This window comes from Protopterus annectens, chromosome 1.part0 (assembly GCF_019279795.1).
Source record: "Protopterus annectens isolate FY-2018-M chromosome 1.part0, PAN1.0, whole genome shotgun sequence".
NCBI lineage: Eukaryota > Metazoa > Chordata > Ceratodontiformes > Protopteridae > Protopterus > Protopterus annectens.
In genome coordinates, this window is record NC_056725.1 from 1,545,058,267 (window position 1) to 1,545,082,766 (window position 24,500).

At 43.5% G+C, this 24,500-nt stretch overlaps 1 protein-coding gene across 1 annotated transcript in view; it reads right to left on the reverse strand.

The window, feature by feature from the left end:
* Nucleotides 1-24,500, reverse strand: part of PSMB1 (proteasome 20S subunit beta 1) — a 212,799-nt gene that overhangs the window by 27,315 nt on the left and 160,984 nt on the right. The window contains exon 5 of the mRNA XM_044068016.1: nucleotides 9,163-9,269. Within this exon, the coding sequence (XP_043923951.1) occupies nucleotides 9,163-9,269 (107 nt within the window). The remainder of the gene's footprint in view (nucleotides 1-9,162; nucleotides 9,270-24,500) is intronic.

The window sequence follows — 24,500 nt, forward strand, 5'->3', positions numbered from 1 at the left end:
GTGGCCCTGATTTAAGGGAGCATCCAGTAATTTCCCTTTAATATGATCAGGCAAGGATTGCTCCTTAAGCCAAGCATGCCTTCTAAGTACAGACCTAGTTACCGCAGTCCTGCAAGATGCCTCTAGTGAATCAAAACCACATTGCAATGCAAGTTTACCAACTTGTTCAGCAGAATGCATAAAATCCTGTAAATCCTTATTTTCAGCACAATCAGGAATCAACATCATTTTCTGTTTAAGCAATCTAATAATATGAAACTGGCAATTCAAGGCCCTAATGGCCAAAGTTGCAGAAGTGTATACCTTCTTACCCCATCTATCCAGCGCCCTGGAGTCTCTATCAGAGGGGTAGGGACTTTTGGCAGTAGTAGCTTTAATGCCCTTGGGTCCCTGTGAACTGGTTTTAGGATCCGCAGTAGGATTTTTGAAAAGGAACTTGTGAGAGTCAGGAACCCTGTAATATCTATTAGGTTTTCTGGGAGCAGGAGGTAAAGAGTTAGGGGCCATGCTAGATTCCGAAAAGGCATGGTCAACAATGTCCAGTACAGGAGGTATAGCTAAAGGCCTGTGCTGGGGCAGGAGTAAGAAATCCCCAAGCCTCTTTTTTGAATCAGAGAAATCATGACTTCTCCAACAAAAAAGCTCCCTGATAGTATGCAAGGTTTCACCAAAAGAGAAATCCTCTGGGGGGGGGGGGGGGGGATCAGAGGGAATAGAGTCCTCAGCATCAGAATCCTCACAGGTAGATAAGGCTAAATCCTGGTCATCAGAGGAAAAGTACAGTTTTGTACCTACCATAAATGTAGATGTCCGATAGATATGCAACTGCAGTCCTTACATATGGGTTGCCCTGCCTCAGGCAGCCCTCGGTCGGCCGGATTCCAAAGTCTGGGTCTGGCGTCAGCTGACGTCGCCTCCTCCCTGACGTCAGAGCGGCTGGGGTATAAAAGCATCAGCCGACGCCATCTTCCTCAGTGTTTCTTGCCCAGATGCCCTCCAAGGAAGGCTAAATTTAGAACTGGATAAAAAAAATTCCAGACAAACACAATAGCAATAAACAGATACACCATAACAGATATCCCCAGCTAAGTATAAAAGGAGGGAAGTGGACCCAAAACACAGAGGGGTAGGAGGGAGGGAAAACCTGACTGCAGTTGCATATCTATCGGACATCTACATTTATGGTAGGTACAAAACTGTACTATGTCCTTCAAGAATGCAACTGCAGTCCTTACATATGGGTTGAATACCACAGCCAAGCTGGGGGTGGTAGGCTCTAAGATAAGGATGGTGTAGCTAAAATGCCCTGCAGGACTGCCGAAGCAAAGCTTGCTCGGGATCTGGAATATAAAGGCAGGTGGTAGTGCTTGGAAAATGTATGCACGGAGCTCCATGTAGCAGCTTCTAGAATGTTCTTTGTAGCCACCCCTCTTAGGAAGGCTGTGGAGGTGGCTGTAGCTCTGGTGGAGTGTGGCCTGATATAGGCTGGCACACCCTTTCTATGGAAAGAATAACAGAATCTGATGCAATGTCCAATCCATTTTGAAATTGTTTGTTTGGAAATTGCCTTTCCTTGCACTCCCGAAGCGTATGCTACAAATAGTTGGTCAGACTTTCTGTTGGCCTTTGTTCTGTCTAAGTAGTAGCGTAGTTGTCTGTGTATGTCCAAAGTGTGCAGCAGCTTTTCCCCTTTATTTTGAGGATTGGGGAAGAAGGTGGGCAGGAGAATTGCTTGATTTAGAGACACCCTGGATATCACTTTTGGCATAAAAGAAGGATTGGTTCTTAAAGAAACCCTGTCCTGATGAAAAATGAGGAATGGAGGTACTGCCATGAGGGCCTGTATCTCCAAAACTCTTCTTGCTGAGGTAATTGCCAACAGGAAAACTGTTTTCCAGGAAAGAAATTGCAATTCTGAAGACGCTGCTGGTTCAAAAGTAGGAAGAGTTAATTTTTCCAACACGAAGTTGAGGTCCCATGCAGGCACTGGTGGTTTTCTGGGAGGCTTGATATTCTTTATCCTTCTTAGAAATCGTCTTAGTAAAGGATGTGAAAACACAGGAGGATCAGTGTTGTATGATGCTGAAATTGATGAAGCGTGTATTTTTATGGAAGAACAGGAAAGTCCATTATGCAGCATTTTTGCCAAGTATTCCAGTATCTGTGGGATGCTCATTACTGATGCATCCTGTCCCTTGTTGGTATTCCAGATGTTGAATCTCTTCCATTTGGCTGAATAAGTCTTTCTGGTGGAAGGTCTACGTGCTTCCAATAATATTTGTTGAACTTCCTTGGAAAGAGAGATATGGGTAGAAATCATGGAACCCTCCAGGCTGTCAGCTGCAGAGTTTGCAGGTTGGGATGAACCGTCCTGTAATTGTGCTGAGTCAAGAGTAGAGGCCATTGAGGCAGGGGCCACGGGTTGGTGCAAGTTATGCTCCTTAGTAATGGGTACCAGTGCTGTCTTGACCAATCTGGAGCTATTAAGATGCCTTTCGGTTGCTCTGCTTTGATCTTAAGTAACACCTTGGTCATTAACGGTAGAGTGGGAATGCATAGATTGTTAGAGAGTTCCAGCTGAATGAGAGAGCATCTATTCTCCAGGCTTGTGGATGGTGTGTCCTCGAGCAGAACTTTTTCAGATGATGATTGAGGTGGGAGGCAAAGAGATCTATGTCCGGCCTCCCCCATGCATGAGTTATTTGAGCAAAAATGTCTGGATGCAACATCCATTCGTGCGGGTCCAGGATGTTTCTGCTTAGACTGTCCGCCAGAACATTGTCCCTGCCCGGAACAAACTGGGATTGCAGCTGTATGTTCAGTTTCAGGGACTTTTCCCAAAGAGTCATTGTTAGTCTGCAAAGGGGGTAAGCATGAGTACCTCCCTGCTTGTTTATGTACCACATAACAGTGGTGTTTTCTGTCTTTATTAGCAGATGGCCTTGCTGAAGATATTTTCCGAAGGCCTCGACTGCATGAATTACTGCTAACATCTCTTTTTGATTGATGTGTAGATGTACTTCCTGGGGGTTCCATTGCCCTTGAATGCATCTGCCCTCCATGTGCACCCCCCATCCATGGTCTGAGGCGTCCATTGTAATGGTTTGGCTTGTTTGAGGTTTGTTGAAAGGCATACCTTTGTTTGACTGGCTTGCTTGGACCCACCACAAAAATTCCCTTTTTAGACATGGGATGAGTGGGATAATTGCTTCTAAGTTGTGGCTGTGTTGAGACCATAGACTTTTTAGGTACCATTGCAGTTTTCTCATGTGTAGTCTTCTTGCCAGTGGAATCAGTAGAATGCAAGATGCCATGAAACCCAGGGCCTGCAGGATTTTCCTTGCAGTCATCTGGGTGAGCTTTGCTAGGCTTTTGAAGTAATGTGGTAATTGTTCTTGCTTCTCTTCTGTGAGGTAAGCCATTTGTGATTCTGTGTCTAGTTTGGCTCCTAGAAAAATTATTTGTTGGGATGGCAGCAGTCTTGATTTTTGTAAGTTGACTGCATATCCCAAAGCCTGTAGTAAGTAAATGACATAATTCAAGTTTTTTGTCAAGGCTTGCTTGCTGTCCGCTTGTATAAGGCAGTCATCCAGGTAAGGGTATATTTGTATCCCCTGGAGTCTGCAGTGTGCAATTACTGATGCCAGGCATTTCGTGAATACTCTGGGCACAGTAGATAAGCCAAAAGGCAATGCTGAGAATTGATAATGCTCTGACCCTGCAAGAAATCTGACGTATCTTCTGCAACTTTGATTGGGACATGCAGGTATGCCTCTTTGAGGTCCAGAGTAACCAGCCAAGACCCCTTGCCCAGCATGGGAAGGAGTTGCTGTAGCGTCAGCATTTTGAATTTTGGTACAATGAGAAAAGGGTTTAGAGCGGACAAGTCCAGTATAGGTCTCCATTGCTTTTCTTTTCTTGGAACAAGGAACAGTCTTGAGTAAAATCCCTGGCCTTGTTCCTGAGGAGGAACCTTTTCTATTGCTTTGATTTTTATCAGCTTTGAAACTTGTTTGAATGCCTCTGCCCTTTGATTTTGTGGCAGGTTTGGCATGCCTTGTCTTGTTGGTAAAGTATGGAAGTGGAACCTGTAGCCTTGGTCTATTATGTCCAGAATCCATTTGTCCTTTGTTAAAATGTGCCAATTTTTTGAAAATAAGGATAATTTTCCGCCTAAAGGTGCTTCTCTTTGAGCCTTGGTCGGCGGTGTCAAAGTCAAGTCATTGTGATTGTCCCTGTGGAGCAGGGGATGTCCCTACGCCACCTCTCTGATTAGTCGGTTGCCATTGGCGTCCTCTGTAGGAGCCTCTGTATTGCCCTCTTCCTCGGGTACGCCTGTTTTTCCCCCTTTGAAACTTGTCAGTGTCTGGAAAGGACCAATTCTTAGCAGGCCAATTCCTGCTGAACCTGGAGGAAATCCTTGACTGTTTGCACTGATTTAGCCTTTTCCTCAATTGATTTCAACACATCCTGAGCATTAGCACCAAACAGCTTGTGTTTTCCCAAAGGTGCATCTAGAAGCTTTACTTTAACATGATCTGGCAATGCCCGTTCTTTCAGCCATGCATGTCTACGAATGACTGCCCCTGTCATAGCTGCCCTACATGAAGCTTCCAATGCATCATAACCACACTGAAGAAAATGATTGCTAACCTGCTGAGTGTTATGGACCAAATCCTGCAAGGCCTTTCTGTCTAAAGGCTCAGGAGAGGTTACCTTTTTCTGCAAATCATCCATCAAGAAATCCTGATACTGAAACATATGAAAAAGGCAATTAAGGGCTCTCATGGCAAGTGTGGATGAGGTATAAACTTTTTTCCCCCACCTCTCCAGGGACCTAGCTTCCCTGTCTGAGGGCAAAGGATTTTTGGCCGTGGATGTGGCCACCCCTTTGGGCCCCTGGGAAATTGTTTCTAGATCAACAGAATGGGCCTTAATTGATGAGGATAGGCCTTTGTCCAGCATCTCAGTTAAGTATTGTAAAATCTGAGGAATGTTTGGAACAAGAGGGTCACGGCTTTGAGCCTGGTTCCAGGTGCAGAATCTCATCCATTTTTCTGAGTAAGCTTTCCTGGTGCTAGGCCTCCTGGCCTCCAAAATGACATCCATAACAGCTTTAGAGAGAGGTGTTACCTGACTAATGAATCTGCCATGCAGCCAGGTTTAGGGTTTTGAGCTGACCGTGCAGGATCTGATTGTTTTGTTGAGTCAGAAGGTGCGGAATTTGAGGCAAAATCCATGGTGGGCCTTGAGCTAAGTTCTTTAAGATTGGGTACCAGTGCTGGCGTGGCCAGTCTGGAGCAATCAGGATCATCTGTGTTTTTTCTTGTCTGGCTTTTAGGAGTACCTTTGAAAGGAGAGGCAGTGGTGGGAAGGCATAAACTTTTAGGCTTTTCCAGCTGAACGAGAGAGCACCCACTTTCCATGCTTGTGTGTGATAAGTCCTTGTGCAGAATTTTTGGAGTTGGCAATTCAGTGGGGAGGCAAAAAGGTCTATATCTGAGCATCCCCATTTTTGCATTACCATGCTGAAGATTTGTGGATTCAATTTCCATTCGTGAGGGTCCATGATATTTCAGCTTAGATTGTCTGCCAGAGTATTTTTCTTTCCTGGCAGGAATTGTGCTTGCAGATTAACTTGATACGTTAGAGCTGTGTTCCACAAGGTCATGGCTTGCCTGCATAGGGGATAAGAATGAGTGCCCCCTTGCTTGTTTATGTACCACATTACTGTGGTGTTGTCTGTCTTTAATAATAATTGTCCTGGATGCAGAAAGTTCTTGAAAGCTGTTAGGGCATTTTGAACAGCCAACATCTCTTTTTGATTGATGTGAAGATGCATCTGGTCTGTGGTCCACTTGCCCTGAATGCATTTTCCTGCCATGTGTGCTCCCCAGGTGTAATCCGAAGCATCTGTTGTTAAGAGTCTGCCTGGCTGTGGGTAGGGTAAAAGGCTGACCCTTGTTTAGGTGACATGCTTGTGCCCACCATCGAAACTCCTGTTCTAGGCAGGGAATCATTGGTATTACTGCTTCTAAACTGTGAGAGTGTTGAGTCCAAACACTTTTTAGGTACCATTGTAATTTCCTCATATGCAGTCTGGCATATGGTATTAGTAGTATGCAGGATGCCATGAATCCCAGGGCCTGCAGAATTTTTCTTGCAGGGAGATGGGACTTTTTTGCCAGTAATTGAAAATATTGAGTTAATTGAATTTGTTTGTCTGGCGTGAGATAAGCCATCTGGGCAGTTGTATTTAAGCTGGCACCCAGTAATATAATCTGTTGTGAGAGCACTAGTTTTGACTTCTTTTCGTTTACTGTGTACCCAAGAGAAATTAGCAACCTTTTTACAAACGCCAGATGCTGTAGAAGAATGTACTTTGTCTCTGCTAGAATAAGGCAGTCGTCCAGGTATGGATATATTTGAATTCCTTTTGTCTGCAAAATGCAATTACTGGTGCCAGGCACTTTGTAAAGACCCTGGGCGCAGTAGATAAGCCAAAGGGCAGTGCAGAGAATTGGTAGTGCATTGTACCAGCTTTGAATCTGAGGTATCTTCTGCAATTTTGTCTGATAGGGACATGCAGGTATGCCTCTTTGAGGTCCAGAGTAACAAGCCAAGCCTTCTTGCCCAGCATGGGTAGAAGCTGCTGTAATGTCAACATTTTGAATTTCGGAATATCCAGGTAAGTATTTAGAATTGAAAGGTCTAGTATGGGCCTCCAGGCCTTGTCCTTTCTGGGGACCAGGAAGAGTCTTGAGTAAAATCCTTGTCCTTGTTCCTGTTGTGGTACTTTTTGAATAGCTCTCATGTCCATGAGGGCTGAAATTTGTTTTGTGCCTCTGCCCATTGATTCTGTGGCTGGTCTAGCATTCCTTTTAGCCTTGGTAAAGTATGAAAGTGGAACCTGTAACCTTGAGACACAGTATTCAGAACCCATTTGTCTTGGGTGATTGTTTGCCAGTTTTGAGAAAAAAGTGCTAGTTTTCCCTCTAAGGGGGCTGCCAAAAGGGAAGTGCTTGGCGTACGAAGGGAGAAGTCATTGGGACTGTTTCCTGTAAGGTTGAGACTTGTCCTCACCTCCTTTTGGGGTTGAGATGCCCCACTGTCTTTGTCTGTTAGAGCCTTGAGGTTGAGATCTGCCTCTTGGGCATCTGTATCTGCCTCTCTGTGGCCTGTCTGACACTGGAAAGGACCAATTCTTTGTTGGCCAATTTCTGCTAAATCGAGGTCGCTGTACCTGTAAGAAATCCTTGACTGTTTGCATAGATTTAGCTTTATCCTCCATTTTCTTTAACACTTCTTCTGCCTTAACTCCAAACAAGGTATCATGCTGTAAAGGAGCATCCAATAATTTTGCCTTAACATGATCAGGTAAACTCTGTTCTTTTAACCAAGCATGTCTTCGAATCACAGAACCTGTAACTGCGGCTCTACAAGAGGCCTCTAAAGAATCAAAACCACATTGCAGAGTATGTTTTCCCACCTCTTCAACTGCATGCAATAAATCCTGCATTTCTTTACAGTCCGGAGCTTCTGAGCTTGCAAGCATTTTCTGTTTTAACTGAGTCATTAAATATTGTTGGTACTTAAGCATGTGAAACTGGCAATTTAAGTGTAAACTTTCTTCCCCAATCTATCCAAAGCTCTGGAATCTCTGTCAGAAGGTACTGGATTTTTTGCAATAGAAACCTTAACCCCTTTTGGACCCTGGGAAATAGTTTCTGGATCAGCAGAATGGTTTTTATAAAGAAACTTCTGAGAGTCAGGGACTCTAATACCTATCTGGCTTGGCTGGTGCAGGGGGCAAAGAATCAGGAGATAAGCTGGATTCAGAGAACACATCATCCACAATATCTAGTACAGGCGGAATAGCCAGAGGCCTGTGCTGAGGCAATAAAAGGAAATCCCTGAGCCTTTTCTTGGATTCTGAATAATCCTGACTTTCCCAATGGAAATGCACCCTCATGGTATGTAAAGATTCCTCAAAAGAATAATCCTCAGGAGGAGAGGCTGAAGGGATAGATTCTTCAGCATCAGAGTCCTCATAGGGGGGTAGAGAGCATCCCTGGTCTGAAGATGAATCAGAGGAAATGGAAACCTGATCAGAGGAATCATAGTCTGTATCCTGCCTAGGCCTTTTCTCAGGAGGGGGATGGAAACCCCTGATTAGTGTAATGAGGTCTTCAGCCATTTTAAGCATCTGTTTCTTAGGCATGGAGGACTGTACAGGAGAATGCTGTACTTGCTTGTTTGTCTTTAATGGTATTTTTGTCTTGGCTGTTGCTTTAATGGTAGGTTGTGAAGGTCTGAAAACACCCTCAGAAGCCGATGCCTGCTCAGCGGCTCCGGAGCCGTCTGAGGGATTAGTTTCCATAGGCCCAATACCTTGAATTTCCAGAGGCCTAGTTGTCTCCACGTGGGAGTCGGAGGCGGCCTGTGGCTCTGAGGGAACTGGTGCCAGGGGCTGTGAAAGCGCCTCACTGAGAACCGGCGACTGGCCCAGAAGAGGTTTCGTCATCGGTTTTGGACCTCGGATGCCTGTCTTTATCCTTGTCTTTGTGGTTTTTTCGGAATTGCAGTCGTCGGTTGATCCGACGAGATAGTATAATTGAACCTTCGGCCAAAGTAGTGCAAAGCAAAATCAAAACATCTTTTTATAGTGAGTTTGTTAAATCTAGCACAAAACCGACAACTAGTAACGTTGTGATCAGGGCCTAGGCATGGAATACAGTAAGAGTGCAAGTCCTTATGAGGTATTTGCTTCCCACAAGAAATACAATTATTAACTTTTTCTGACATCGGTCAGAGGCAAGAAAAAAGTTTCCCCAACGGGGATTGAAGACTTCGGATCTGAAATTCGACTTCGAAAATCTCAGGAGTCGGCCGACGGCACTTGCGAACTGCTTCTGCTTCAGGCACCGCGTGGCAAGAAAGACTAAGAAAATGGCGTCGGATGCATCTTGCATACCCCTGGCGCACTGACGTCGGGGAAGAAGCGACAGCAACCGACGCCGGACCAAGACTTTGCAACTCTGGCCGACTATGGGACCGCCTGAAGGCAGGATGACCCAAGTGTAATGACTGCAGCAGTGTAACACGATAAACATCTACACATCTTCATCAAGTACTAGATAAAACATAACTAATCCAACTTACTTGGTTATCAAGAAGGGGCTGCAGCATGGCACTTGCAGACCCTCCAGCTTTATAAGCATCTCTCTGGTAGGAGCCCACAGGGTCAAAGCTATAAACAGCACCTCTGCCTGAAAGGGAAAAAAAAAAAAAAGATATCCTTATGTGGTTGTAAAGATAAGGAAGTGAATAGCAAGGACAATTATATGTAACAAACTAAGTTTTTCCTATACATTGAGACTTACTAACTGGAAAAGTCACAACTCTGATGGCAAAACATTGACAAAGCTGAAAAATGTACTCAAAAAAATTAACTGCAAATGAACATTTATCACATTTAAACACCATAACACTGATTATATACAGAATTTTTCTTTATGCAAGCTCAAATGCTCCCACAGCCTTAAAATTAATGCCTGAAATTTTTTACTTCCTACTGATTTAGTTATGCACAACATGCTCTTGCTTCACTACATCTGGTTCTTCAGTACGATATACTCCTGAGGTGTCATCCACAGTCTGTATACACAAAATGTTAGCAAAAGTTTGCATCTGGGTCTCTGGTTTCCTCCAAAACATGAGAATGACAAAGACAAATAATTTATACCCTGTGTGTCTGTCTGTCTGTGTGTCTGTCTGTGTGTCTGTCTGTCTGTGTGTCTGTCTGTCTGTGTGTCTGTCTGTCTGTGTGTCTGTCTGTCTGTGTGTCTGTCTGTCTGTGTGTCTGTCTGTCTGTGTGTCTGTCTGTCTGTGTCTGTCTGTGTCTGTCTGTGTCTGTCTGTGTCTGTCTGTGTCTGTCTGTCTGTCTGTGTCTGTCTGTCTGTCTGTGTGTCTGTCTGTGTGCGTCTGTCTGTGTGCGTCTGTCTGTGTGCGTCTGTCTGTGTGCGTCTGTCTGTGTGCGTCTGTGCATACACATGCACATCCTTGAAGACCTGATTTCTTGTACAGGGAGTTTTTTTTGCTTCACGTTTGGTGCTTACCAGGATAGGATATAGATCTCCCATGACATAATCAAGCCTGAAATCTAAGATGGTCTCAGCATTGCTAAAGAAAGAGCTCTGGGCTGATAAGTCTACAAGCTATTTAACAGATTAGAAGATGAAGTGTCTATAAAAGTTCAGAAGGTCAACAAATAAGGGAAAAGTGAAAAAAATGGAGAAAAAAAATGAAAACTCAAATGGAGATAAAGCAGTGTTGGAACAGAAGCAGAAACATCAGATGGTAACTGCAGATGAAGAAAATGCCTCAGTCAAGACTGACCAAACGCATTCTCTGTTGGATACAGAGACAAATAACAGAAGGCTGCAGAAAACGGATAATGTTTTAACTACACAGTCAACAGAAATAACTGACATGCAAGCTGTTGAAAACATGAAAACAAAGTGGAAGAGCAATTAATATATGAACAAATGGAACAGAAGCTATTTGAACCTGACAGCAGCTAATGCACAGACAACTTTGAGGTTTACAGTAGTACAACAGAATTGAAGGAATGTAAAGACTTTATGAAAGAGTGCCTCAGAACAAGGACTGAACCTTCTACAGAATATTACTAAAAGGAAAGAGCACACAGAATAAACACTCCTAATTTGAAAATGAGAAAGCAGAAGAATTGTACATCGATTAAACTGTAAATATACCAACTAAAGGAGGAGATTCCTTCTATTTTGTGAACAAAGGGAACAATCTAAAATTAGAGACAACAGACTGTGGATAGCGACTTTTCATTACAAAACATGAACTTTCATTTTTCTCCACAGCCTTATGCAACTTCATTTGGGGTTACTGCACCCTGCATTACTTCAAATCTTCTACCCACTTGTATTAAAATCTTACAGAAACCCCTTGACAAGTACAAGACAAACTGAAAAAAAAAGGCACTGGAGGCAGCAGATGACAGTGAGGAAACAAGCAACAAGCCAACAAATGCAGAATGGACACTTGAGACTTCCTGCAAAGAAATTTGGATAAAACAGAGGTAAAATGAAACAATTTTCAAAAAATGCACTGGGAACATTTTACACTTAACATTTTGTTTATGTAGAAGCAGATGTGATGTAACCAAAACGATACTTTAAAATCAGTTAAGTACATAGAGAAAAAAATACTTTAATATCAATGGAAAATACAAGTATTCTACCGTAAAATTTACTTAAAAATGAAAGCCAATATCTAGCCAAAGGGAACGCTCTACTGTGAAAATCCTATTTGTTTTCAAACTGCAAACTGTGTCATGTTGCTTTCAATAAAGTCCTGTGATAATGGGTAGAAAAAAGTAAATGAACGATGAAAGAAAAAGGAAACCAGTATAAGAAGGAATAAAAAGTAAGACACAAATACGCTGACTGAAAGTAGGATAAGTAGCAAGATTCATAAAACCCATGCACTGGACACAATGAGTTAGGAAAGTACGTACAGTAAACTCTCAGTTAACCAGCACCCATGGGGACTGCTAGAGGCCGGATAACTGTCGTTTCTGGTTGCTTGAGAGTTGCTATTAAAAATAGGTCTGACGAATAGTGCACCCTATACTATTTGTTTGATTTGACTTGTTCTCATGTTGGGGGGAGAGGGAATTTATTCCTATTTTCTTTTTTAAAACTCTAAAGCCGTAAGGTACTTTTTTGTGGGAGGAAAATAAAGTGCAACACATGAAAATTGTATTGTATTTCTTTGATATTTTTTTGCCGGCTGCTTGACAGTGCCGGTTGCTTGAGTTCCGGTTAATTGAGAGTTCACTGTAGTTGAAATACAAGGAAATGTATGTGGCAAAGATGTCTGCTACAACTAAAATAAAAATGCATGCTAGGTATCATAACTTTGGTATTACATGCTGTTTTTTCTCTAGTGCTAACGAAATACAGCTTCTCTACCTTGAAAAATAAGTCATGACCGATTACAATGATGGAGCCAATTCGTCTAAATAGTTAGCAAGTTTGACCTTTTGAAAATCGTCAGCATCTGAAATATCTAATGAAGTTAAAGGGAAAATGTTAAACAAAATGTGAACTGGCTGCAGAAACAAAGAGAAATTTAAACCAACAAATACACTACACGAGCAAAGACAGACAAGTAGGCATCTAGCAACACAAGAATAAAAGGGACATCTTTAGAAATAGAACACTGACGTTGCCAGCTGCAGCAAAGTAGAAGAAAAGGGTTAATGATTTATAGCAGATGTTCTCCAGCCCAAAGAAGCAAATGAGTATCCAAGTCCAATTAGAAAAATACTAGAGGCTGCTTTACACTGTTAGCTCAAACGCCTTAAGAAAAAATATGTTCACTTTTGGCTAAGCGGGAATAGTGTGTTGCTCTGATGAAAATAAGAGATCAGGTTCCGTTGGTACAATGATACACAAAATATATAAAAGGTGACTATGAAGGACCAGCTTGTAACATGTAAACAGAGTAAACTAGGTTTCATTTTGACTTATTAGTCTGGAACATCAAAAGGTTGAAAGACAGGAAAAGATACTGACACATTTACATTACAGAAGTGCACAAAAGAAATGCACATGAATTATAAAGAACATGTATGTTTTGTAAAAAGTGGGAGGGATGGTTTCTTTCCTACAGCAGAAAGAAAGTGAAATAGAGAGGTCTTAATATTATTTAAAAAGGGTTTCGGAATAAAGAATGATGAATAAATGAAAGACAGGTAGGGAAGACTTACAGTAAGAATTACACTGGCTGCAGTACATATTACATCAAAAGGACTGAGACAGCATCAATGGGCAGACATGCTGAAATGGACGAAACACCAACTTTGACAAAGGAATACTACAGACAGGACAGATTATAGTAATTCATACAAAAAACAGTGGCACACACTACAGGTAATCACAAAATCTAGAGGAGGAATTAGGTAAAAATCTAAGGTCAACATCTTGAAACTGGCACTTTTTACAAACAAGTTGAGAAAAAATAGGCTGGGTCAAGTACTGGTCTCCAAGAAGGATCCTCCTTTGGCACCAGAGATTCTGGAATTGAATCCTTTTCCCCTTTGGTTCTGATGCACTGGTTTTATGACCATTAAGGGAAGTATATGAAGAACCTGAAGGAAAAATATACATATATGGTTCAGAAGATTTGGGGGAGGGGGACTGAAAATAAGGCATTTATAAACCACCAAACTACTCTCAGAAAATTTGTCAGAAAATCTGTTGCCAAAGGGGAAAATCTAGAACTAGTTTCTGGGACACACAGAGATGGAGGAGGGAATGTTAGTACAGTCATTCTGAGATACAGTCCTGTCTGTTTTTCTGAAAGAATCCTACTTTTTAATTGGATCCCTCCTGTCAGTTCTTTTTAGATCCCTGTATGCTGGAAGCTTATTGGGACTAATTTTGTTTTGCTTTTTGAAAAAGAAAAAAAAAAAGAACAAGGGTTTTTGGAAGATTTAGAAAAACGGGGTTGAAAAAATATCTTAGCAAAACTCTGGATCAATTTGTCTCGTTCATCAAAATGATTATATGAGTAGCAGAAGGACCAAAAAAAAAAAACTTATCCAAAGGGGAATTCAAAACCTCAGATTTTACTTTTTCAGAAAGCTTTTGATTACATATCCAGGCAAAACATCTTTATCACAGTAATAGTAGCTGTAGCTTTAGTTAGCACAATCATACACACTTTTTAAAGATGCTTAGACACTTGAGAAAATGCATCAGTAATAAAATTCAAAAAGGACCAACCATCCGAAGGTAACATGGCAGAAAAGTTCCTCAGACTGCCCACACAAGTAAAGTACTGTAACATATTGGCCTAGCAGTTCAAGATTCTAAGACTACAGTTGAAAATAATTCTCTTCCCCAACCTGTCAAAAGCTTCATCATCCTTGTCTGATGGCAAAGGATTAGCACTGATCAGAAACTTGCTAGCAAAACAGAAATAGCTGCTGGGTCAGACCCAAGGCAGGAAAAGAAATACTTAAAACTGAGAAATGTTGCATGGCATATCCACTTGTAACATATAATAGTATCTCCTTATGGAGGGGGAACATCCACTTCTTCCCACAAAAAACACACTCATCCTGGACACAGTTTCATAAAAAAAAAACAAAAAGAAAAACGCTCCTCTATAGGAGAAACTAAAGAAACATTCTCATCAGAATCAGTGCTTGCAGGAGGAAGAAGCTATTTTTCCATCATTTTCAGAATCTTCTGATAATTCCATAAATACTGAGCATGCTTTAAGAGTCATGTTTAAATGTTATTTCTGTTCCATTGGATTCAAAACCTGCAATAAACCCTTTGTTGAGTTATGAAATCCATGTTTATTAAGACGCACCATCTTTAAATGAAACAGTTCTAACTTTTGTTTCTTTTTCCCCCTACGGATATCCCTAGAAGACGACTGAATGACGACACTTCAACATGGGAAACATGTCTCTTAAATCAGGCCACCCTTGAAGAACCTCAAATCAGGCCACCCTTGAAGAACGTCTTGGAGAAACTCCCATACTCAAGGACAACATTCTCCTATGCCTTGTATGGGCACTGGCATGGCTGCAGGGGACATGGCTAACCCCTGACACATGGTCGCAAAAGAGACTACACCACAGGGTACAGGGGAAAACAGTAAGCAGTCTGTGGGACAACCTGTGGCCACTGCCAAGTCACCCAAAAAATTGCTGAGGCACAGACTAAGCTTAAGGTGTGGGCAAAGGCTCTTTAATGCTTTTTTACTTTAGGGTAGAGCAAGAAGAGGAACTGCACAACTGGTATGGGAATCCATGTTCCTGCTGAGGGAGAAGCCTGTTTGTTTAAGTGCTGATGAAATGAATCTATACAAAAGCTGCCACTCTAGTGTTCAAAAATAGTATGTCCACTCACAAGTTTCACTTATGAGTGTGTGCATTATGTGTAATCCCACTGTGAAAGTGCTCATACCCGTGTTACCATCCAGTAAGACAATGGATGCTACAGTAAGGAACCAGGAAACTGGGTTGAAGGGCAGTACACAAAAGGGTGGGGTTCAAAGGAAAAAGGAAAGATGCCTTATAAGCATTTTTGAGAGGGTTGACATTTAAAGTAACAATGTAATTAGACAGTTATATGGGTAATGTGGGAGCAAAACAGAAGGATAACATATAGTGCATGGAAAGGACAAAAGAAAGGGGGTAACATTGCTGAAAAGTACAAGAATCGTGAGACTACTAGAAGAAAGGTGCAAGAAATGGTTTGTTCTGTGTAGGATTAACAGCCATATACAGGAGGTTTGTTCTGTGTAGGATTAACAGCCATATACAGGAGTATAATGTGGAGCTGCAGAAATCAGGCTGACACATATTTTAATGGATTGGCTTAGGGAAGGTGCTGATATTTGATACCTGGGTGTCTGCAGTTATGGAAGGGTCAATGATTAAATCCAGAAAGCAGAAGGTTGGGTGTCTATACTGGACCAGAAGTAGGAAGGAAGGGAAAGGCCACTATCTAAGCAAAGATAGAGAGAGAGCAAGAAGAAAAGAAAGGGAACAGTAAAGATGACAAAGATGGATGCTACTATGCACTTAAGAAAAGCAAGCTGTAAAGATAAATAAAGAGAAAGAAGTGATATAGGTTTGCTATAACATATTAAATTGATGGTGCAGGATGTTAATTAACTGGGTTAACAGAAAGGACTGAAATTCTGGAGGGAACATGAGTGGAGCAGTGAAAACAAGAAGTTATGTACTCACCATAACGTTCAATGTTTGTGGTCCATCTCGCCTCACATTCTTACCCGTGGGGTTCGGAGCCGAATGTCAGCTCTGACTCGGTCATACTTTAGCTCGAAGTCTTTCAATTGGCTAGGCTAAGATGGTACCCCATGCTGCACTGCTCTCTATCCTCAGATCTAGTTTGCTGTGAGCACCAACACTCACTAAGGAAGGAACAACAAACCAAGAATGAAGGGAATTCTGAAACCAGGCCTAACCTCTAGATCCTCCAGGATGGGGGATGGTGGGGGGGTAAGTAAGAATGTGAGGCGAGATGGACTACATACATCGAAGGTTATGGTGAGTACATAACTTCTTGATGTTTTGTAGTCCAATCTCGCCTACATTCTTACCCGTGGGACAGCGTCCCCAGCACCTAAATCCTGGGAGGCGCAGTGGAATATACTCCTGAGCACTGTGGAACCAAAGGAAGACCTGCCTCTAGATATCACATCTAACTTGTAATGAGTAACAAAGGTGTCAGGAGATGCCCAAGTAGCTGCAGCACAAATATCATCCATAGACAATTTGGCCTGAAAAGCTGTAGACGTAGATACAGACCGGGTAGAGTGAGCCTTCACTCGGAATGGTAAATCGCTTCCCCCGGAAGTATAAATGAAAGAAATACAACTGGAAATCCACCTAGACAGTGACTTTGGAAACAGGAAACCCAATTCTGTTTCTGAAAATGAAACAAACTGATCAGATTTTCTGAGGTCCTTCGTTCTGTGCAAATAAAATCGTAATTGTCTGTGCACATCCAACTGATAAAATTTGAATTCTGCCTTGTTCGAGAACTGAGGAAAAAACACTGGTAATTCAATAGATTGGTTAAGGTTACTAACTGATGCTACTTTGGGAAGAAAGGAAGGATTTGGTCTGAGGGAAACCCTGTCCTTATGAAAAATCAAATAAGGTGATTGAATTGATAAAGCTTGAAGCTCCGAAACACGTCTGGCTGACGTGATGGCTACCAAAAAAGACAGTCTCCCAAGTTAAGAATTTTAAATCACAAGTGGCTGCAGGCTCAAGGGGGATGAAGTCAGACCCTGTAGAACAAAAGTTTAAGTCCCAAGGCATAACGGGTTCAGAGACAGGAGGACGAACCAACAAAGTGCCTTTCAGGAAAGCCTTACAAAGTCTATGTGCCATTAGACTAGGTTAGTCTGCGACGTGAAAGGTAGAAATCGCCGCCAACTGGACTTTAATGGTTACGGCAGCTGATCCCCAGTTGAGTAGCATAGAGAGGAACTCCAATACTGACGAGATTGGAGCTGTGTAAGAGTCAATCTGTTTGGCATGTGCCAGATGGAAAATCTCTTCCATTTGCTGTAATAAATCTACCTGGTCGAAGGCTTATAAGAGGATGATAGAATATGAACCACATCCGGCGAAAAATGGTGAAGCCTAACTAATGACGGAAGTGGAGTAGCCAAGCTGTCAACCAGAGGGTCCGAAGAGAAGGATGGAGCTGTCCTGACATACGAGTCAGTAAGTCTGGTTGTGGGCCCAGAATCAAAGGTGCGACCATGAGATAGGGATGGAGAAAGGGGAACCAAATTTGACGAGGCCAGTGTGGAGCAATCAGAATCATTTTGTTTCCCAAGGATTGCGCTTTCTGAATAACCTTTGACAGCAAAGGAACCGGAGGGAAGGCATATAGTAGACCGGAGGGCCAATCGTGGACTAGAGCATCCCTGGGTGACTCCCCCTGAGGGGGGATAAGGGTGAAGTAGCTGCTGCATTTGGCATTGAGGGTGCTGGCAAAAAGATCGCAGCAAGGCTGACCCCGCCTGCGGAAAATCTGCTCCACAACTTGACAGTTCAGGGACCACTCATGAGGCATCAAAATACCTCTGCTTAGCCTGTCTGCGATCACAATGGACTTCCCCCGGAATGTGCGTTGCTACCAGAAAACGTTGGGAAGACACTGCCCACTGCCACACTCACATGGCCTCTCTGCAAAGGGGATACGACTTGGTTCCTCCCTGTTTGTTCAGATACCATACCACCAACATTGTCTGAGTGGATTGCAATAGTCCTGAGAGGAAGAAAGCCAAGTGCTTGCAACGCTAGTAGCACTGCTCTCATCTCCAGGACATTGATATGCAGATGCATCTCGTGCTCTTGCCACGTGCCTTGGAATGTCCTGGCTGGATAATACCCCCCACCCAATCTGGGAGGCATCTGTGGTCACCGTGGCAACAGGAGGCGACGGAACAAAGGGTTTTCCTGCATTGAGGTTGTCGGTGTGAAGCCACCAACTGAGATCTTGTCTGCACCCATCTGTATATGCAGAATAGGGTGAGAAAGTGGAAGACGATGAAGAGACCACTGGGTGAAGAGTAGCCACTGAAGAAGCCTCATATGTAACCTTGCCAGGGAAACTAACAATCGTAGCAGCCATCGTCCCCAACAATTGGAGGACCAATCTTGCCTTCACTCTCCTCAGAGGGAGCAAGGCATAAATCTGTTGTATTCTTTCCTGTGGTAAAAACACCCGCATGAGCACGGTGTCTAATTCGGAGCCTATAAAGGTGACATGCTGCGAGGGCATTAAGGCAGATTTTTCCCAGTTCAAGGTGATGCCCAACTGTTGACGTAGGTTGATAGTGGCATCTCTGGTTTGAAGTAGCAGATGCCTGGTGGTGGCAAGCAAGGAGCCAGTCGTCCAGGTATGGAGACACTTGGAATCCCTGAAGTCTCAAGTGAGCAGTCACCACTGCCATGCATTTGGTAGACACCCTGGGGGCTGTGGTGAGACCAAAGGGCAAGGCTCGAAACTGAAAGTGACTGGCTCCCAGCCAAAAGCATAGGTGACTTCTGGATGCCCTGTCCATCTTTATGTGGTAGTAAGCATCCTTGAGGTCGATGGAGCACATCCACACTTCTTTTCCCAACAATGGGAGAATAGATTGCAATGTGACCATTCGGAACTTGGACTTTTGCACATGGGTGTTCAATCGGCTGAGATCCAAAATGGGTCTCAGGTCCCCTGTCCTTTTCGGCACCAAAAATAATCTGGAGCAAGTCCCTAATCCGATCTGGTCTGAGGGGACATATTGGATGGCTCCTTTTTCTAGCAGCTTTGAAACCTCTGAAGCTGCGGAATCTCTTTGACTGGGTGGAACATCCAGGATTTTCTTGATTGGAGGGTAAGATGACGAGATGGGAATGATATATCCTCCGGAAATTATTCGTAGAACCCACTGGTCCTGGGTAATATCTTGCCAGGCCTCTGGTTATAGTGAGATGCAACCCCCCCCCCCTTTTGGGTTATCCTGCTGGCAGGCTACCCGCAGCTGGCCTGAATTCCAAAGTCCTGGGGTCCAGCGTCGGTTGCTGTCGCCTCTTCCCTGATGTCAATGCGCCAGGGGTATAAAAGATGCAGCAGACACCATTTTCTTCAGTTTTTCTTGCCCCAGATGTCAGGTGCCCCCAAAAGGGTAGGCTAAAAAAGTCATGCCAATAAACATGCATGCACTAAAGCAAACATTTCCTTCATCTACAAGCAAATACACCACATAGGTTGTATAGAATAGAAAAGTACAGATATGTCCCAGCAAAGAAAGGGGGATGGAGGGAGGGTAACCTGGACTGCAACAGTGAATACACTCGAACATCTACATTTATGGTAAGTGTACACAGCTGTACTATGTTCTTTATGTTTCACTGTTGCAGTCATTACTCTTCGGTTGAATCCCAAAGCTGAGGATGGGTAGCTGGGGCTAAATAGGATTAGGAGAGGCTAAGCATGCACATAACCTTCATCTACAAGTAAATATACCACATAGGTTATATAGAATAGATAGGTACAGAAAAGTCTCAGCAAAGAAAAAGGGGGATGGTGGGAGGGTAACCTGGACTGCAACAGTGAATACACTCTAACATCTACATTTATGGTAGGTACACAACTGTACTATGTTCATCGTGTTTCACTGTTGCATTCATTACACTTGGGTTGAATCCCAAAGCTGAGGTTGGGCGGCTGGGCCTAAATAGAGTTTGGAGTGGCTATGAGGCCCTGCAGAACTGCAGTGGCAAAGCCTGCTCTGGATTTAGAGTAGAGAGGTAAGTGGTAGTGCTTTGTAAAAGTGTGCACTGAACTCCAAGTTGCAGCCTCTAAGATGTCTTTGGTTGGTACTCCTCTGAGGAAGGCTGCTGAAGTGGCTGCTGCTCTGGTTGAATGTGGCCTAATGCCCTTAGGCACTGATTTGCCATGTTGTGAGTAGCAGAAATGAATACAATGGCCTATCCATTTTTAAATAGTCTATTTTGAGATGGCCTTTCCTTGTGATCCTGCAGCGTAGGCCATTAAAAGTTGCTCAGTCTTTCTGAAAGCTTTAGTTCTGTACAAGTAGAAGCGTAGCTGTCTGTGTATGTCCAAAGAATGCATAAGTCTCTCCCCCTTGTTCTATGGGTTTGGATAAAAGATAGGCAAGTGAATGGTTTGGTTAAGGGCCACACTGGACACCACTTTAGGCATAAATGTTGGGTTTATCCTCAGAGAAGTTCTGTCTGGATGGAAAAAAAAAAGGTTCCACAGCCACGAGTGCCTGGAACTCAGAGACTCACTTGCAGAGGTTATTGCTAGGAGCAGAACTGTTTTCCAGAATAAGAATTTTATATCAGCTGTTGAGGCTGGCTCAAAAGGAGGCAGTGTGAGTTTTTCCAAGACATAATTGAGGTCCCATGCAGGTACAGGTGCTCTCCTTGGAGGTCTTATGTTTTTGGCCCCTCTGAGGTACTGCCTTATTAAAGGATGAGAAAAGATAGGTGGTTCAGTATTGTAATCGGCTGAAATGGCAGAGGCATGGATCTTAACTGATGAAAAGGATAGGCCTTTGTCCAGCATCTCAGTTAAGTATTATAAAATCTGAGGAATATTTGGTACAAACGTGTCAATTCCTTGTGCCTGGTTCCAAGCACAGAATCTCTTCCATTTTTCTGCATAAGAGTTTCTGGTACTGAGCCTCCTGGCCTCCAAAATGACATCCATCACAGCTTTGGAGAGAGGAGTGTTCTGAATGGCTACATTATCCGCCATGCTGCCAGATTTAAGGTCCTGAGTTGGCTGTGCAGGATCTGATTGTTTTGTTGGGTCAGTAAGTGAGAAATTTGAGGCAATGTCCAGGCTGGACCTTGGCACAAGTTTTTTAGGATTGGGTACCAGTGCTGGCGTGGCCAGTGTGGTGCATTCAGTATCATTTTTGGCTTCTCTCGTCTGACCTTTAGGAGTACCTTGGGGAGGAGAAGCAGTGGAGGAAAGGCATATACGGTTAGGTTTTTCCAGCTGAAAGATAAGGCATCCACTTTCCATGCTTGCTTGTGATAAGTCATTGTGCAGAATCTCTGTACTTGGCAGTTGTGAGGGGAGGCAAATAGATCTGTCTGGGCATCCCCATTTCCTTGTTATCATGCTGAAGACTTATGGATCCAGTTTCCACTCGTGGGGATCCATGAAGTTTCTGCTTAGTTCGTCTGCCAGAGTATTTACCTTTCCTGGCAGGAATTGTGCTTGCAGGTGAACTTGATAAGTCAATGCTGTGTCCCACAAAGTCATGGCTTGTCTGCAGAGGGGATAAGAATGTGTGCCTCCCTGCTTGTTTATGTACCACATGACTGTAGTATTGCCCGTCTTTATCAGTAGTTGTCCGAGATGAAGTAGATCCTTGAAAGCTGTCAGGGCATTCTGAATAGCTAGCATCTCTTTTTGATTGATATGAACATGCATCTTGCTTGCGGGCCATGTGCCCTGAATACATTTTCCTGCTATGTGGGCCCCCCATGCATAATCCGATGCATCCGTTGTTAGTGTCTGCCTGGCTGTGGGTAAAGTGAATGGTTGTCCCCTGTTGTGGTGACAGGCCTGTGCCCACCATTGAAACTCCTGTTGCAGGCAGGGAATGAGGGTAATTATTGTTTCCAGGCTGTGGCAACGTTGAGTCCAAACACTTTTTAGATACCATTGTAGTTTCCTCATATGCAGTCTGGCATATGGAATTAGCAGAATGCCATGAAGCCCAAAGCCTGCAGAATTTTTCTTGCAGACAACTGGGCCTTTGTTGCCAACATTTTGAAGTAAGAAGTCAGTTGCTTTTGTTTGTCTGGCGTGAGATAAGCCATCTGGGCAGTTGTATTTAAGCTTGCACCCAGGAATATTATCTCGAGAGGGTACTAGTTTTGATTTATTTTCGTTTACTGTGTACTCTATGCAAATTAGTAATCTTTTTACAAATGCCAGATGCTTTAGTAGAATGTCCTTGTTCTCTGCTTGAATAAGGCAGTCGTTCAAGTAAGGATATATTTTAATTCCTCTTTGTCTGCAAAATGCAATTACTGGTACCAGGCATTTTGTGAAGACCCTGGGTGCAGTAGATAAGCCAAAGGGCAGTGCAGAGAATTGATAGTGCATTGAGACAGCTATGAATCCGAGGTATCTTCTGCAAGATTGTCTGATTGGGACATGCAGGTATGCCTCTTTTAGGTCCAAAGTTACAAGCCAAGCCTTCTTGCCCAGCATGGGCAGAAGCTGCTGCAGAGTCATTTTGAATTTTGGAACGTCCAGAAATGTGTTTAGAATAGACAGGTCCAGTATTTGTCTCCAGGCTTCGTCCTTTCTGGGTACCAAGAAAAGTCTTGAGTAAAATCCTTGTCCCTGCTCTTGCTGTGGTCCTCGCTGAATGGCCCTCATGTCCATGAGGGATGAAACATGCTTTTGTGCCTCTGTCCATTGATGGTGTGGGCAAGTCTGGCATACCTTTTGCCCTTTGCAGGGTGTGAAAGTGGAACCTGTAGCCCTGAGACACTATGTTCAAGACCCATTTGTCCTGGGTGATCATGTGCCAATTTTGTGAAAAAAGTGCTAGTTTTCCCCCTAAGGGGGCGGCCAAAAGATAAGTGCTTGGTGCTGGCAGAGTAAAGTCATGGGGACTGTTTCCTGTATGGCTGTGATTTGTCTTCTCTGATTTGGAGGTAGAAGCACACCACTGTTTAGGCCTGTATGAGCCTTGGGGCTGGGATCTGCCTCTTTGTGGCCTGACAATGGAAAGGACCAATTCTTTGTAGGCCAGATCCTGCTAAATCTAGGTGGCTGCACCTGTACGAAATCCTTAACTGTCTGCATAGATTTCGCTTTGTCCTCCATTTTCTTCAACACCTCTTCTGCTTTAACACCAAACAAAGTATCATGCTGTAATGGAACATCTAATAATTTTGCTTTAACATGATCAGGCAGATTCTGTTCTTTTAACCAAGCATGCCGCCTAATGACAGAACCCGTAACAGTGGCCCTGCAAGAGGCCTCCAGAGAATCAAAACCACACTGCAAAGTATGCTTTCCCACTTGTTCAGTTGCATGCAATAAATCCTGCATTTCCTTGTTTTCTGCACATTCAGAATTTGTTAACATTTTCTGTTTAAGCAGTGACATTAAGTATTGCTGATATTTAAGCATATGAAATTGATAATTTAAAGCCCCTCACAGCCAAGGTAGCAGAAGTGTAAACCTTTTTCCCCCCATCTGTCCAGTGCCCTTGAATCCCTATCAGAGGGGATAGGATTTTTTTGCAGTGGAAGCCTTGACCCCTTTGGGACCCTGGGAAATAGGTTCTGGGTCAGCAGCAGGGTTTTTATAAAGAAATTTATGTGAATCTGGAACCCTGTAGTATCTGTCTGGCTTAACAGATGCAGGGGGTAGAGAGTCAGGAGACAGGCCGGACTCTGAAAATACATAATCTACAATGTCTAAAACAGGATGGATAGCAAGAGGCCTGTGCTGAGGTAGTAAAAGAAAGTCTCTGAGCCTTTTCTTAGATTCTGAGTAGTCTTGGCTCTCCCAGTGGAAGTGCTCCCTCATGGTATGCAGTGTTTCCTCAAAAGAATAATCCTCAGGAGGGGAGGCTGAAGGGATAGATTCTTCCGCATCGGAATCCTCATAGGGAGGGAGAGAGTATTCCTGTTCAGAAGAGGAGTCAGAGGAAATAGAAACCTGATCTGAAGATTCATATTCTGTCTCTTGCCTAGGCCTCTTATCAGGAGGGGGATGGGTACCCCTGATCAAAGTAATTAGGTCTTCGGCCATTTTGAGCATCTGTTTTTTAGGCATGGAGGCCTGTCCATGGGCTTGCTGCACTAGTTTCTTTGTCTTTAGTGGTGCTTTAGTCTCTGCCTTTGAAGCCGTAGTCGGTTTTATGTATAACTGTGTAGGCCTGAAAACACCCTCAGAAGCCAATGCCTGCTCAGCGGCTCTGGACCCATCTGAGGGAATATTTTCCAAGTGTCCAATACCTCGAGTTTCCAGAGGCCTAGTCTGCTCCACGTGGGAGTCGGAAGCGGCCTGTGGCTCTGAGGTAGCGGGCGCCAGGGGCTGCAAAAGCGCCTCACTGAGAACTGGCAAACCGGCGACTGGCTTAGAAGAAGCCTCGTCGTCAGTTTTGGACCTCAGATGCCTGTCCTTTTCTTGCATTTCTTGTGAACTGCAGTAGTCGGATGGCTATCCAACTACACTGTGTAATTAAATCTCCAGCCAAAGTAATGAAATACAAAATCGTACCGACGCTTAATAGTGCGTTGGTTAAATCTAGCACAAAACCTGCAATTAGCAACGTCGTGATCAGGGCTTAGGCAAGGAATACAATAAGAATGGAAGTCCTTATGAGGTATT